This window comes from Opisthocomus hoazin, chromosome 2, assembly GCF_030867145.1.
Source record: "Opisthocomus hoazin isolate bOpiHoa1 chromosome 2, bOpiHoa1.hap1, whole genome shotgun sequence".
NCBI classification, from domain to species: Eukaryota; Metazoa; Chordata; class Aves; order Opisthocomiformes; family Opisthocomidae; genus Opisthocomus; species Opisthocomus hoazin.
In genome coordinates this window covers 39,283,707-39,299,174 of record NC_134415.1, presented here as the reverse complement: position 1 = coordinate 39,299,174, position 15,468 = coordinate 39,283,707, and the positions used below count along the sequence as shown (strand labels likewise).

The window sequence follows — 15,468 nt, the reverse complement described above, 5'->3', positions numbered from 1 at the left end:
TCAGGTCAAACAACAGTAACAAAGCTACTCTGTCACATCAGGTTTTGAAGAAATACTGAATCCATTTAAAAAAAAAAAAAAAGACAACAGTACTTTGGCTACCTTATAAAGTTTTTCCACAAAACAGGTAACTTTTAATGACTTTTGCTGCAAAATGAGCTAAGTTTCATGTAAGTACTGCACATTGTTCTTGTAAACCTATACAAGGTACATTCCTTCTCTAAATCTCTGAATGTTTGAATAATATACTTTGTTCATATTAAGACAACACTCCACACAGTTTTATTTGTAGAATACCAAGTTGCAAATGGATACAAAACCAACACAACATAAAAACTTGTTACGAAACAAACTAAAATAATAAAACAGTGCATTTTGCTCAATAGTTTAATTCTAGTATGATCTTCAATAAAAAACTTACTCCATTAAGGCTGAATATTTCAGCATTCATTATAGCTTCGATAGTGTATTAAAGAATCTTAAGTCACTTTAACGAACATCCTAATGAACACATCCAATAACACAAAGAGTTTCTGTGAGGGAGTCTATAGTAGTTTCCATTGCATGGATGCATATGGACAATACTATAAAAAGCCAAACCATTTAACAAGTGTGAACAGATTTGCACTGTGATTAAACTGAACACAAACAATTTAAAACTGATTTCTGAAATTACAGGTTGCTTTAACACAAAGGCACATTTTATTTTCAATGTAAATTCACATTTCTAGAAGCTAAAAGTTTTGTGCCTGGGCAACTTCAAGTCATTGTGGCACAATCAGTCAAACAACTCTACCTGAATGTATCTGAACTTTCAATAGAAAGATCTGGTTTCTATTTCTTTAATCCAGTTTTAAGAAGGGAGAAGTTAAATTAGAAACAGGAGGGCTCTCCCTCCCGTATTTACAGACTGCAAACTATATTGCTTTCTCATCAGAAATTCTACTTTTCCTGTCAAACTTTGTTAAGCTTCGTAACTATCAGCACCCTCACAGTTTGGTCAAAGGCACCACAGACACACAGTCCTTTTTTGTCAGGGCTCCAGTCTAGGCTAGAAATCGGTTGTGTTGACAGAGTCACATTCTGCAAGAGGCTGACAGAACCTGCCACCCCCATCTCAGCTCCTTCAGAATCCTTCTTCGAGCGCTGAGCTGGGTATTCACTGGCAATAAAAAAAGTAAAACAGGCGCTTAGAATTTACTGATGCAAACACATCATTGTTCTCTTTATTTTCAACAGAAGGGTTTCCTCTGTTCTCAAGATAAGGCAAATAAATGTCTTAAAAGTAATGAACAATCATATTCAGCTATATCCACACTGCTCACTTAGCAAATATTTCATGAAACAAAACACGAGGCAGGAAGTTTTGCATCCTGACACCTCTGTCCTACAACCCTTCATTTTTTAGCTGTTTGGCTTTTGCCACAGGCAAGAAAATTTCATCTCAGCTATCCCTCTGAAACATTGCACCTACTTCACTGCATTTAGGATGATTATTTTGCCATGTAATCTAAGAAGATGTAAACACAAGAATCATTACAAGTCCAGGCTTTCAATATTCTTCTCAGACATAACTGCTGCCACATGAGAATTTTAAGAAATCCATTTTCTTCCATTTATCACCTTGTTAACCAAGGATGTAATTAGATCTTGATTATGTTAAAAAAACTGACAAGGGCAAAATTCACCTGTGCTGTTGTGACATTCTTTTAGGGATTAATTCAAGATTCCAGATCTAGTACTGACACTGAAATCACCCTTTCTACTGCATTTGTAAGCAATAATTTTAACTAGATATTCTGAGGTTGGAAGCAGGACCACCAGTCATCATTTTCAGGAAGAATCTTTCTTAAAACATTAAATGGTTGGTTTCTTATTCTCCCTGTTGCAGGCTGGAGAGTGATCACTTACTATTTCCAGAGATGAAGGCTCCCAGCTCCTCCACTCGTCATAAATATATCTCTGTTCTGTGGTAGGTGCCGAACCTGCCATATGGTAGATTTTTGCACCTAATAAAAAAAAACCAGCATTGTATAGAAGTCAGTTATGGATGAGCTTCACGAGAAAGGACGCAGAATGGCAATCACTTGTATGAAGAGAACCCAGCCTTCTCAAGGTGGATATCGGAACATCCGTTATGAGGTACCTTCCCTTCCTCCGGCCTTGTGACCTGCTGCCACAGGAGCAGCCACTTCCCATCCAGAAGAAGCCAAGTCAGGCCTCCAACACACCCCATTCTTCCACAGGGATAAGCAGCAGCCCTACCATGGCTACCACTCACTCGTACTTCAGCTTCTTCAGGGCCAGCCATGCAAGCAAGGTTAAAGAGCAGTAAAGTGGCTGCGTGAGCATGTCTTCTGGAACTGCTCCAGAACGACAAGATTGCCAGGCTTCTAGGCGACATGGTCACCACAAGGTTAATTTCACTGTCTGACATCTCTTAAAATCATTACTGGAAGGGAATACACTACAAACACATCAAACAATCTACAGTTCAAATTTAAATCTCAGCCAGGGCACAGCAAGATCACGCAGCAACAGAAATCACTTAGGGGAAAATCTCAACACACTTACTCTGACTTAATGCATATCTGTCTGCAAATGTCCAAAAGGAAAAGCTTAAATGCAGTGAATGAAAGATAAGAAATTCCATTTTCACATTTTGATTATTATAAACATGAATTCAGTAAATACTTTTTGTGTTATCTAATTAAAATACTTCCAACATCTTATCTGCTTTGAATGGTGGTATGGAAAATATTAATTTACAGATATTAAGTTGAAACTCAGCTTTTTCTAATTTAGGCAATCCTGGAGAACTTCACCACTAAAGTTCCTTTTCTCTAATTATCATCAGACTTTGTTCACTAGAAAAAAAAAAAACAACACCCACAACCAACCTGCTGTATAAAGAACTTAGACTAATCAACGCAATGGTCAGAGGTGGAAGAAAAAAGGTCATCAGAGTTCTGCATATTTAACAGCCTCCAGGCCACATGGTCTCTCCTATATATCCTTTCACTCACTCTCAATATCCCAATCCAAAAATGTTTGGTTCTGAAGAAAATAATGATTTCTATGTCTCAGATGCAGTCTGGTGACAGGAGGACAAAAAGTGTTTGCAGAGGGCTCACTTTGTTTTGGGATATATTTACGATTCAAATCTGCACGCTCATCACAATTTAATATGGCCTCCAATAAACATGACTCCCAGAGCAGGGGCACAGCTGAGAGCACAGAGGTGCAACTGCAACAGGACCGAAAGACCAGACAAGCCCAAATATCAGGTTATAAAAGGGAGGAAACCTGAGTGAGTGCTGGCAGCTGGAATCACAGGAGCCCTTTCACTGCTTGCAGCTGGGGCCAAGCCACCCACGCTACCGCACAGCTTTTGCCCCAGTAACCTGGGCATCTATTGCCTAGCAAAGGCAATAGTTTTAGACCTGTAGTACTTTGAGAGCATACATTCAAAAAGGTTGTCTCTTATGAAGAAATTCTCTGCCTCCCCATACCTTCTCTGAAACAGAAGCAAAACCTTTGGTTGGATGCTGAGTTCTCATATCGAAAACATGAAATTTTCCCTCGAGCGATGTGGCCACTAGCTTGTTCATATTTACATCTTTTCTGTCGAACTCCACACTGCAAACCTGGAAATATAAAATAATACATTCAACATTGAAATTTAGCCACTGCTAAAAAAAAAAGGGAGTTCTGTGATTTTAAAATACATATTAATCATTGGTTATTTTTACAATGACAACATCACCAATTTGGAAATAACAAAATCATCTGAAAACATGTATCCACTGAAAAATATCCCATGCTATCCAGACCAAGAACTTGAGGGATACAATTTGGTGAACTTAAAGAAAACAATTCCTTGGTACAGTCTCAGCAGAAATTTGTGCTGGGTAGATTTCAGGTCGATAGAGTCCTTCTAATTTTTCCATCCTGCATAGGAGCTGGAATGAAAAATACTTTCATGGTACCTTACCCCATTCTTAATGTTGGTCTCCCATCGTAACGACATGGTTTTTAAGTCAAACAATTTAATGTCCCCATTGTCATATCCAGCACATACAACACGTTCCTCTTGATTGTAAGCATTGCCTGGAGACACAGAAAGAATTAACCAGAATACAGGAACCCTCTTTACTCTGTAAATTTCAGACCACCTAAGCTTGCAATTTCAACTTATATTTACGCCAGAAAAATATTACTATTGGGATATTAAGACTTCGTGAACCAGCTGGTTTTCAAACCTAAAGGGTACAGAAAAATATAGCTTCAAAACTAGCAGTCTGTGTCTTTTAAAAATATGAACAAAAGTCTTATTCCCCCCGCCAAGTACAGCCTAAACCACACAGACTTGGGTACTGCACACTGTTCCTGTAAACCTATACAAACACATTCCTAAATCTTCATCTGCTACAAACCATGCTCCCCAGACAGCACCAGGGCAGAAAGCAGTTCCTTAACCATCCTCTCAAGTGTGAAATGTTAGTGGGACTGGAAGACTTTTCTGCAGACATGAGCTCGTAGGGAGGCCCTGGGTGTTACTGTGGCCATCACCAGACAGGTGCAGAAGACTGCCTCCAAAATCTCTCCGCTGACAGGTTCAAGAGTCCAAAAGAAGTTAGCCCAGGACACATAGTTCAGGATGAACCTGGCCTTGGCTCAAACTTCAGTAACTCAGAAGAAAATTGAAGAAAACATGAGGCCACTTTTTTCTCCATTTGTCAAAGCAGAAGAGAAAGATTGTCAATAGCCATGAGCATCACAATTGCACCTTCTTGCCAAGAAATGTCATCTCCTTACTATCAATTTTACTATTACAATCCATGCACTTATTAGCAGTTTGTAAAACTGCTCCCTGACTCTAGAGACAAAAATGGAGCTAATCCAGAAATACCAGCTTGCGTAGAACACAAACAGCTCGTTCTCTCCAAAGGAAAAACACAGAGCACACGTCAAGCATCTCTGTTGTCTTTAATTAGCTCTTAGCTTCACGGATCGTCTCTTAAATTAATGCCTTAATGCTTGATAGTTGGAACTATGCTACAGCAGTGATTGGTTCCTTCTGCACTGCAACATTTACATCCCTTCGGGACAACGCAGCTGGATATACTCTTTTTACATTCCTAGGTAAAGAAATAAAGCTTGCACAGCTTATCTATGAAATGATTGACCAAAGGTGATAAGAGAATGAGTCCAAAACCCAGCCATCACAAAACTGGCTTCTTTTGAAAAAACACATTAAAAGCACATAAATTTGACCATGTTGAAAAGCAAAACCTGCTACTGATTGGTCCATACCAAATAAATGATTCCATAACATCCTGAAATACTTTGATAACCATCAAAGCACGGACATGTCAGAGGGAGGAAGGGTTATAATCTGATAAATTACCAAATGCTACTGTCCAGCAGTCTCTTTTGCTCTCCCCCTCTACAGGTTCCATATTAGCAACAGGAGTGTCTTTCTGTCTCGGGTCCCACACCTTCACAGTTCCTGTGAAAGAAGAACAATGGATTTTGTATTATGGATACACCATCACATTGCATTCATCTTCCCAAGGAAGGCCTTTGCCTTTCAGCCTGATCATTCAACACACAGGAGCACCTCTTCCAATTCCAGAAAGCCAGACTGCGTTTAGCAGATAGAAAAAAAAACCCCACAGAAATAAAGCATTTCTTAAGGATGTTTTCTCTAGGTGATATTTTGCATTTATTCTGCTCCATATTCCTTCTGTCCCACGCTCAGTGACAACAATATCTTTTGCTTACCTACAGCTTCTAAAAGAATTAGAGAAAATTTGTCCCAAGCAAGATTCAAAAGGCAGCGTATGAAGAACTAGTTGCAGCAGATTTGTAACTAGTTCAGATGGCAGACTGTGCCCTGCCATCAAAGCTTGCAGACTAATTTCTCAGAATAACTGAAAAGACTTTCAGAGTTCACTAACTCACCATCTCGACTGCCAGTCACAATTTCTGGTGCACCTTCCCCAATTCCTAAGCCACCTACACCATCTATACTGTTTATGATTTCCTTATGACCTTTCACAGAATACACTGGTATTTCAGGAGCTTCTAAATTCCTAGGCAAGAAAGAAAAAAACAGATAATATGGCATTTTCCTTGACGCTCAGGATTCATATGAAAATGAGAGGAAATTTGAGCACAAATTACATAAGCTCAGAATAACACTAGGAACAAAACATGGATATCACCATTAAGAACCACAAGTCTTTGTTCGATTCCTTCTTTGGCTACTGCGTTAGACTGGTCGGAAGGTTTTTGCTCAGTTCTGGGATTCCCTGTTTGTAAAGGCAGTTGTGGGGTTCACCACAGCAACCCTTAAGAACCAGTTTTTATGTTGGGCTCAGAATGAATCACGCTATGGATTGAAATACTCCAATTAGCTTTACTTTCACTAAGTCTGTAAAATGACCTTTTTCACTGATCCCCACCTAGCTCTGACTACTGCTCTTCAAATGAAAGCTGCATCCAGCCGTGGGTTTCATGGTTCTCTCCCACTGATTCTCATCCTTCGACAATCCTTCAGAATTTTATTTTAAATTTCAACTAGTGACTAATCCATGTCATTCTTGCTATTCCACCAAAATAGAACAATAGTTCCTTGGCAAGGGAAACATAATAATCATCAACCGGTTTTTGACCCTACAACTTTATCTGATAATCAATTTAACTACACAAATTAATTACACAAATCATTCAGTGACATGAAAAAACATCTGAAACTTCAAGGTTAAGAACATGTGTTTAATCTAGACGCCAAACATAGATTGAACACAACCTGTGAGTGGTACTCACGCATCCATTCAAAAGCCTCTTTTCAGAAGAGGACCTAGCAGAACTTTAACAGGTTTTTGTAGCTGCACACAGAAGATGCAAGTGAAACAGCACTGAATTAAACAGTTTTGCAGAATCTGTGCTGTTTTTACAGTAGCCAGCGAAGCTCACGACTGGATAACAACCACACATGGCACAGAGAGCATCTTGTGCATGAGCGAGCCCCGTACAGAAACGTCAGTTCAAACAGACACGTACAGCATCAAATGAAAAAGCTTCAAAAGCATATGCGTGCTTACCATATGTTGAGGTTTCCACCAAAATCTCCTGTGGCTAAGTATCTTTGCTGCAGAGATGTAGCACCAAAAGTTCCACATTTTATAGGTTTAGCCTTTTCAATCTTTTAAAAAAGGATACATTCTGTGTCAGCACATGGGAAAAAAGCAACAGAACCGCGGACTGCGGCAGCACTGTCTTGAGAGTCCACGGGTGACAGATCTCAGCGAAAAGTACATAGGATATTTGGCGTAAAATACAACTGGAATGCTCTCAAAGCCAAATTACACTTCGTTTTTATTTCTTTGTGCGCGGGAAAGCAGAGACTCCAGTCCAACGGTCTTTAAAAAAAAACAAACCCCAAACAAGCAAACCTCTCCTCTCAGCTTGCTAACGACGCTGAGAGGCTGCTGTCCCCCGAGCTACTGCACCCCCGTTCCGCCCCGCGCCCTGCCACCGCGCCGGGAAAGGGCAGCGAAGATGGTCTGTCAGTCTGTCAGTCGGCTGGTCCGTCAGTCAGTTAGTCGGTCGGCCTGCCTTCCTGCCTGCCTGTCGGTCGGTCTGCCTGTCGGTCGGTCGGTCGGTCTGCCTGCCTGTCGGTCGGTCGGTCGGTCTGCCTGCCTGCCTGTCGGTCGGTCGGTCTGCCTGCCTGCCTGCCTGTCGGTCGGTCGGTCCGTCGGTCTGCCTGCCGGTCGGTCGGTCCGTCGGTCTGCCTGCCGGTCGGTCGGTCCGTCGGTCTGCCTGCCGGTCGGCCGGTCGCAGTACTGTGTCCCCACGGAGCTACGCTGACTGAGCCAGCGCACCGCCTGCGGCCCTGGGGGGGACTTTAAGCGCCCGAGGCGCTCCCGCCCCAGGCCGTCAGCAAATCCTCTGAGTCAGAACAGGAGCGAGCAAGCCCCCAGCGCCCCAGCACGGCGGAGCCCGGCGTCCTCGGCTCTCCCGGTACCGCCAGCCATGACAACCACCCGCCGCAGGCGTGCCGGACCAGCGCGAGCAAACGGAGTGACCCCAAGTCACGCGATCAGCAAATCTAACGCGCAAACCGGGCCCAATATCGTGGGCTTTCTACGATTTTTCCCCGCTAGCGCGTCCCGCCGGCTGCGGGCAAGCGCCCGGCTGTCGGCCCTCGGCATTTTCTCCCCTCCCCCCCCGGCGCGCCCCTCACCTCCCGCAGCAGCGCCAGGCGCCCGCCGCGCAGCTCATACAGCTGGAGGAGCCCGGTGCCGCGCGCGGCGCTGCCCAGGCACAGGAGGCGCGCGCTGCGGGGCACCCACTTGCAGTCGAAGAGGGTGTAGGGCAGCGCCTGCTGCGCGTGCGCCACCAGCTGCGGCCGCTCCAGCCCCGCCGCCGCCATCGCCGCCTCCCGCCGCGGCTCCGGCACCGCCGCGGCCACCGCAGGAAGCGGGGCGGGGCGGGCGGAAGTGGGCGGTGAAGGCCCCTTCCGGCGGCGGCCGCTGGGAGGCACGTGGGCTGGCGCGCCGGCTGTCGCCCCGCCACTGCCCCTCTCGCGGCTTTCCCGGCCGTCGCCATGGAGACCGAGACGGTGGAGGGCGAGGGCGGCTTCACCAGCGTCTCGTCGAGGCGGAGCCGGCGGAAGCGGCGGGCGGCGGCGGGCGGGGAGGAGGAGCCGCCGGCGGGGTCCGCCATGGACACGGCGGGGCCGCGGCCCAGCAAGAGGCCGGCCTTCCCGCCGGTGGCCGCCGAGGCGCTCGGGGTACGCGGGGGCGGGGAGGAACGGAGCGCCGGGGGGGCCTGAGGGGAAGCGGCGGGAGGCCGAGGAGCCTCCCCCCCCCGCCCAGGGACGGCGTCCCGGGTCTTCGGCCTCCCCTCGCCTGACGCCCCTCTGCCGCCGGCAGGTCGGGAGAGGCGAGGTGCGGAAGGTTCCCGTGCCGGCAAACAGGTACACGCCGCTGAAGGAGAACTGGATGAAGATCTTCACGCCCATCGTGGAGCACCTGCAGCTGCAGATCCGCTTTAATCTGAAAACGAGAAACGTCGAAATCAAGGTAAAGAGCGCTCGTTCCACTGCCCCCCCCCCCCCCGGATCTCCTCAGGGGTGGGCACCGGCCGCAGCCCGGGGCAGCGTCCCACGGCCCCCGCCGGGCTCGGACACCGGGAAACCAGAGCGCTCTCCCTGGAAAGTGAAACCCGTCGGGTGCTGCCCCCAAACAAGTGACATTCGGAAGCGCGCGTCTCCTCCGGAAGGTGTAATTTTTTTTATAGGAGAAAATGCTACTCCTGAGAGCTAAGGAAGAACCTCCGCGCTTTCGGTGTGGCTTTGGAATGAAGCATTTTGCAGCTGTTGAAGGCTACTACGTACTGACGTGGCAATTTTTAGCTAACGGTGTCTTTTATGGGGGCCACCGCATCATCTGGGGTTTTTTGTTTGTGGCAGAGGACAAGGGCCTGCAGTTCAGTAGCTTGTGATTTTTCTGTTCATGGATTGCACTGAAATAGTTCAGGGTACAGATGCCAGCGCATAACGCTGAGTCTCGCAGGGGCTCGTTCTTCGGCCTTCGTCCTTCTCAGGAGCGCTCGGGCTAGCTGTTCGTAAGCGCAGATCAAAAGCTCGTGCTGTGCCTCTGGCGTACAAGTCGCTGCGTTAGCAAAGCTGATGCATGAGATCTTATAACGTAACGGTGAAAATACAGACACCGACAGCAGTTTTGCTTTCCAGCCTTGAAATCTTACCACGGGTTTGATGGTGACAACTAGAGGGGAAAAAATCTTAGTGCTGGTGACGAGCTGGCCAGTGTACTAGGACAGGTAACAGACCTACCCCTAATGTGCACTTCCCAGAAAGAACTTGGAGGAAGAGAAGAGGCAGGGCAGAGCAGGGACTCTGGCAGTTCCGCTGAAGGACTGCACAGGTGAAAAACCTGAGAATTTAACACTGCTTTTTGACAGGGAGTGAGGCCTGGTTGCAAAGCAGGTGGTTTTGTTCTTGGATCAAGCTAATTGAGTGTTGTCCCTGTCTATTATGAGCAGAAAATGAGTGAAAACTTTGAAATGAGTTCCCATCATTTCTTTGACGTGGCGCGGAAGCTGTAAATGACATTTCACAATACCTTTGATGTGATCCGGACATTAACATAATTATCCTCCTTAATTATTGTTTCCTGCTTTACTTTTCTTACAGCTTCAAAGACTGCTCTTTTCTAAGCTGTCTCTGCTAGGATCTGTAAATGCAGATGTGCACAGACTTTTCCACTGATAGCAGAGGAACGCTTTGGCCTAGTTTTAGAACATGAGCTGAAAAAATGCCCCTGGCAGCAAATCCTGTGGCCTCTGCTGGGGGGGGGGGGTGGGGGGAGAAGTATAAAACTGACACACTCCAATGCTTGCTTATGTGTCAGGTTGATTTGTTTCTGTTCCAGATATCTTGTTTCTCTTGTCCCATGTATTTTACTGAACCTTTCTAATTACCTGCTAAAACATCTTTAGGGTATTGTCATTAGAATAACTTTCCCTCCTCAAGCTGTCTCCTGCCATACTTCTTTCTCTCTCTTATTCTGTTGTTCTGTGTTGCAGCTTAGTTGGGGGGGGGGGTCCGTAAAAGGGTTCTCCTCAGTCACTGGGGCTGGGCATTTTCAGCAGTTTCTCTCTTCCCTCCCCTCCAAACACAGGCTCTGGTAGTTGGTGCGTTCTCGTGGTTGAGGGTCAACATCATAAGAAAGCACAGTGCCTGTCAGTACAACGCAGTACAGGGGCATTACCCCAATGTGACCTTTTAAGGGTTAAACTGCATCTCCCAGATGTTTCCAGTCCTGACCCTACCTGCATGGTCTTAATTTGCAAACGTAACTCCTTGTCTTGCAGACTTGTCAAGAGACAAAGGATCTCGGTGCTCTAACAAAAGCAGCTGACTTTGTGAAAGCATTTATACTTGGGTTTCAAGTAGAGGTGAGTCTCCCAACAGCCCGATTGTGAGATTGCTCAGATTCGCTTGCATCAAGTCTTTGGCCTCTCTGCAAATTACAGTTAAGAAAGAAATAAAAAGCTTTAGGTGGTTTTCTAGAAATAAATTTGTTTGAAACTGACTGGAGGGGAAGTCTAATTTCTTAAGCTAATGCAGAATAAAAAGGTAATCTTCAAGCAGCACATTAAAATTATGAAATGGGGGAAATATTTAATGGTATGTGAGAGGCAAGCAGGAAATTATCTTCTGTCTGCATCAGAGGTGCTCTACGTATGCAGGGATAGTTCATTTTGCTTTAGTCCAAGTCAGTAACCATTACTCAGTTCAAAACTCCAAACTGACTTAGAGAAAACTACTTTTTGTAGTATCGTACAGGCTGCTCGTTGCTGCAGACTTGTACTGAATTCACTAGTGTAGGTGGGTCCGTGGTGAATGTGGGGGGCCTAAACAGGTGTAGGGTTCTTTACACAGAAATAAACGCTTATGTTGCTACTGAAAAAAACACTGATCTAACTTTAGCTGACTCTTGTTTGATACAGTAAGTGGGGAAACGCTACTGCCATCACCTGTTCGTATGTGTAAAGAAAACACATAAGCTTGCAACTCTGTCATGGTACTGTAACACCCAGGCTGATAACAAATCTCTTAATATTTTAGGATGCTCTTGCTCTCATCAGATTAGATGATCTTTTTCTAGAGTCATTTGAAGTTACAGATGGTAAGTAATCTCTGCTGAAGTATCAAGTAGTTGCATGTACCATCTGTGAGTCTATTTGTGGGGATTTTTCCCCCACTCCACTTGTCACCTCTCCCCATGGATCAGGAAAACCTTCATGTCAATACACAGAATTATTGTCTAGGTGCAGGTGGCTCGAAAGGGTTGTCATTTTTGTAAGATGTCCCAACAAACCCCTCCAAACCTTCATCCTTAAAAGCATGTCAGTTTGTCAGTGATTGGATTGTTCTTGTCAAAGCATAAACATTGTTTTAAACTTAAAGGTGGCATGGAGCATTTTGGGGAATACACCTACTAGATTCCTGCAGTGGGCTTTGTTCCTCCCCCAATCCTGACAGTGAGGGGTGGGAAGCAGGCAGCAGAAACATGCATTTTTTTCATGTTATTACTGAGACTCCTTGGGGCAGACTCTAAGGAGAGCAGCATCTAAATGTGTTCTGTTTCATTTCTGGTGGTGTTAATTGTGTGCGCTCTGGCTCCATTTCCTTGCTCAACCTTAACTGCTCAGTAACAAAGAGAATGCCTTCCAGGGCAGTTCTGTATGAGAATTTCTCTCTCATGCTAGAGACCCCAGGGGTTACGTACCCCTGGATGCGATTTTCACTTCTAGTCATATAGGTGAATATAGATGTATCTATCTACAGCAAACTTGCTTTGGTATTACTTAAAATGAGTTGTTTTCCAGTAACTTGAACAAGGGAAGCATTACCGAAATACACACCACTGCTGTTACATGGAGCATGTTATTCTCGTTTTAGTGAAGCCTTTGAAAGGAGATCATCTGTCAAGAGCAATAGGGAGAATAGCAGGGAAAGGCGGAAAAACAAAATTCACTATAGAAAATGTAACCCGGACGCGAATAGTTCTTGCTGATGCGTAAGTATGAACCTCCTTCCTTCTAGGCAGAGCACAATCCCTAAATTAATCCATGTCCTTTTCCTGGAACAAAGATAACTCGCATTTTTTGAAACAGTTGTAGAAGAGTAGTACGACAAATAGTTTCTTGTTTTTAATGAATGCTGTTTGAGTATTTATCCTTTTGTCACAAGAGCAATGGCAATGTCACCAGCACACCTAGAATGGAGCGATTCCCCACAGCAGCAGAATTCCTTCTGATGAATAATCAAAGTTGAGCCCACCAACCCTGCAACAATGTTTTCCTCCTACAGCTGCTACACTGTTAAATTTGAAATTTGTAAATTTGTTTTATAAAGGACTTAGAAGAGCACACGTTCTACATTGTAGGTTTTCTGATTCTGAGTGTTTGGGTTTTTTTAATTAGAACTGTGGAAAAGGAACTAGTGTGCTCATCTGAAATTCCACATTCACCTCCAGCTTAGATGCACTATTATTTATGTAGTCACAGGGAGGTTTTTTCCCCGTTAACTAATGCTTCAACTGCTTTTTACAGGAAAATTCATATTTTGGGATCTTTTCAGAACATCAAAATGGCACGAACAGCAATCTGCAATCTAATTTTAGGCAAGTCCCATTATCTAATTTTCTCCATGACATATAAATAGATCTTGCAGTCTGAAAAACTGCTTCCTGGGGAGTCTTACCTTCTTTCCTGGTGGGTCCACACCTGCATTTGGAGCAGGTAGCTTGCTGGGAGTTGCCTTCGTGCCCTTAGGAGGGTTTGGGGAAGAAGCAGGGAGCCCAGGGCTTGGTTTCTGGCTCCAAAACCCTCTCCATGGTGCAGAAGGAAGATTTTCTGCTCTTTGCTTTAGCTGCAGCATCCCCTTTGGGGCTACTCTGAACACAGTCTAGAAAGCCCAAGGGCACAGCCTGCGCTAACAGCAGCAGCAGCTTAACTCTGTGCTTGCAGCAGCAGACTGGGTGGCTAACCTTGACCGTCTTTCTCACCTGTGGGCTTATTTCCACTGACACAGACACGAGAGTGAAATCTCTGTGATGTGTGGTGTTTGCTGACTGGATCTGTGCTTTCTCCTGCAGGAAGCCCTCCATCAAAAGTTTACGGCAATATTCGGGCAGTGGCCAGCAGAGCAGCTGAAAGATTCTGAGCAGCAGGGCGGCTGCACCACCCAGGACTGGGGCTGGGAGTCATGGTTTCTGTATGCACCAGAGGCCTGGAGCTACACAAGCACTCAGTCTTCTAGCTGATCTGGAAGCCTGGAAGAAAACCATGACTGTTTGTGCAGTCTGATTTCATTCAGAGATGCTGTCTGATTTGAACACGCTTAATATTTCTGTATATTCATTAAAAGTTATTTTAAATTGGTTGTATCCAGATCAGAAGTATGGATGCCTAATTTTACTTAAACTTACCCTCAAACAAAACCATGCTTTATTACTGATTTTCTGAACATCGAAGTATGAAGAGACTGCTGTGAGGACTTGGGAAAGCCTCTGAGCCTAAAGGAATCAGCATTGTGAAGTGTTCACACCCACACATCACAGATCTGTAGCTTCCTGGAACCAGGAAAAGTCAACTGGAATGCAAAGTTCAATGGCAGGCTGCCCAGCAGGTCTCTGCTGCTGATGGGACAGTGCACCACACAAAAATGGTTAAAAGACAAACAGATAGTGTATTTGAACTTAATCCTAGAATCTGCACCTATATCCATGACTATTTTTTTGTTCTCTCACAACTGACCTGTAAGGGCAGCCCAGTGAAGCCAAGAGCCACCAGGTTAAGTGCTTGCCAGAGCACACACAACTGTAGTGCTGCATGCATGCAGCAGAGCAGATGGAGAGATGACAGGCACCAGTCAGTCCCAAGCTGACTTAAATGCACACCCTTTTCTCCTGCCTCTGCCAGCCAAACTTGGTAACAAGGCTCTTGCAGAATAATTCAGTTTAGGTTTGAGAACAAAAACAAAACTGTGATTATCAAAAACACTAGAAGATTAAGTAAAGATTTCTCTCCATGTCCGAGTTTCCAGTGTTGCAGCACTTCATGGTATGGGATTCTTATTACAGCCAAATTCATTCAAGCCTTCAACTGCTACAAGATTGAAGACTTGCCGAGTTACACGAACACACAGCTCTCAGCACTCTGAGCTACACAGGGCAGACAGTGTCCGCTGGGAGCAGCTCAAGGTAACAGCACACACCTACCCAGTTAGCACAGTTTCTGTTCATTGGCTGCTTATGTCATTTATCTCAATTAGCTTGAAAGGTAAGAGGGCAAAGGCACACAAAAGTAATCTAATCTTTATCCTAAAGCAGGTGCATACCGATACCGACCGAAAGCAGTAGAAGGGGAGAGGGCAGCACACAGAAGGCCCAAACAACTGCAACACAAAGAGCAAACAGCTGTAAAGGACACACCTGCTATGGGGAGGACCATTTTCACAAGCCGAGCTCTCAGACGTTTCCTTCAGGAAGAAGCTGCCTTTCGTTCCCAACCTTCATTAAGGTTAGGGGGTTTCAGTCACTTGTTTTGGTTTTAAAACCACCTTCCACTTACCACAATCGTTCTGAAGTTAGTAGGTTTTAAACAAGGGTGGTGGGGTTTTTTTGATTTATCCAATCTGGACATTTAACAAATTAAACCAGATGCACCCTTAGGAAAACCACACCTAAGTGGTCTTGAAACACTGAAATGAAGCCTGGAAATATTCAGGGGACTGTTGGCACCCCACACAGTTTTTCAGTAAACCTCTACAGTCAAAGAGACAAAAACTATGAACAGCAAGTTCTCTTTTCTTTAGAGCAGGGTGCAGAGCTGCCTTAAGCTGAACAGGAAAGGTCAAGGTAA

At 45.1% G+C, this 15,468-nt stretch overlaps 2 protein-coding genes across 2 annotated transcripts; one reads left to right on the top strand and one right to left on the bottom strand.

The window, feature by feature from the left end:
- Positions 1-249: 249 nt before the first annotated feature.
- Positions 250-8,489, bottom strand: DNAAF10 (dynein axonemal assembly factor 10). The gene is made up of 8 exons (XM_075413295.1): positions 8,255-8,489; positions 7,113-7,213; positions 5,968-6,098; positions 5,411-5,512; positions 3,995-4,110; positions 3,513-3,647; positions 1,912-2,009; positions 250-1,162 (listed from the first exon to the last, which is right to left on the bottom strand). Exons 1-8 carry the CDS (start codon positions 8,441-8,443, stop codon positions 955-957), a joined length of 1,080 nt encoding a protein of 359 aa, XP_075269410.1. The 5' UTR covers positions 8,444-8,489; the 3' UTR covers positions 250-954.
- Positions 8,490-8,512: 23 nt separating this feature from the next.
- Positions 8,513-13,997, top strand: PNO1 (partner of NOB1 homolog). Its single transcript, XM_075413296.1, has 7 exons — positions 8,513-8,803; positions 8,946-9,095; positions 10,909-10,992; positions 11,666-11,726; positions 12,503-12,620; positions 13,156-13,226; positions 13,701-13,997. The coding sequence occupies exons 1-7, from the start codon at positions 8,618-8,620 to the stop codon at positions 13,766-13,768; spliced, it is 738 nt and encodes a 245-aa protein (XP_075269411.1). The 5' UTR covers positions 8,513-8,617; the 3' UTR covers positions 13,769-13,997.
- The last annotated feature ends 1,471 nt before the right edge of the window (positions 13,998-15,468 follow it).

Coding starts and splice junctions, on each gene's coding strand:
- PNO1 (XM_075413296.1), top strand. CDS start 8,618: ATGGAGACCGAGACGGTGGAGGGCGAGGGCGGCTTCACCAGCGTCTCG. Junction 10,993..11,665: donor TACTTGGGTTTCAAGTAGAG/GTGAGTCTCCCA, acceptor TTAATATTTTAG/GATGCTCTTGCTCTCATCAG. Junction 11,727..12,502: donor GTCATTTGAAGTTACAGATG/GTAAGTAATCTC, acceptor TTCTCGTTTTAG/TGAAGCCTTTGAAAGGAGAT.
- DNAAF10 (XM_075413295.1), bottom strand. CDS start 8,443: ATGGCGGCGGCGGGGCTGGAGCGGCCGCAGCTGGTGGCGCACGCGCAG. Junction 2,010..3,512: donor TTGCTTCTGTTTCAGAGAAG/GTATGGGGAGGC, acceptor TTTTTTTATTAG/GTGCAAAAATCTACCATATG. Junction 1,163..1,911: donor AGCCTTCATCTCTGGAAATA/GTAAGTGATCAC, acceptor TTTTATTGCCAG/TGAATACCCAGCTCAGCGCT.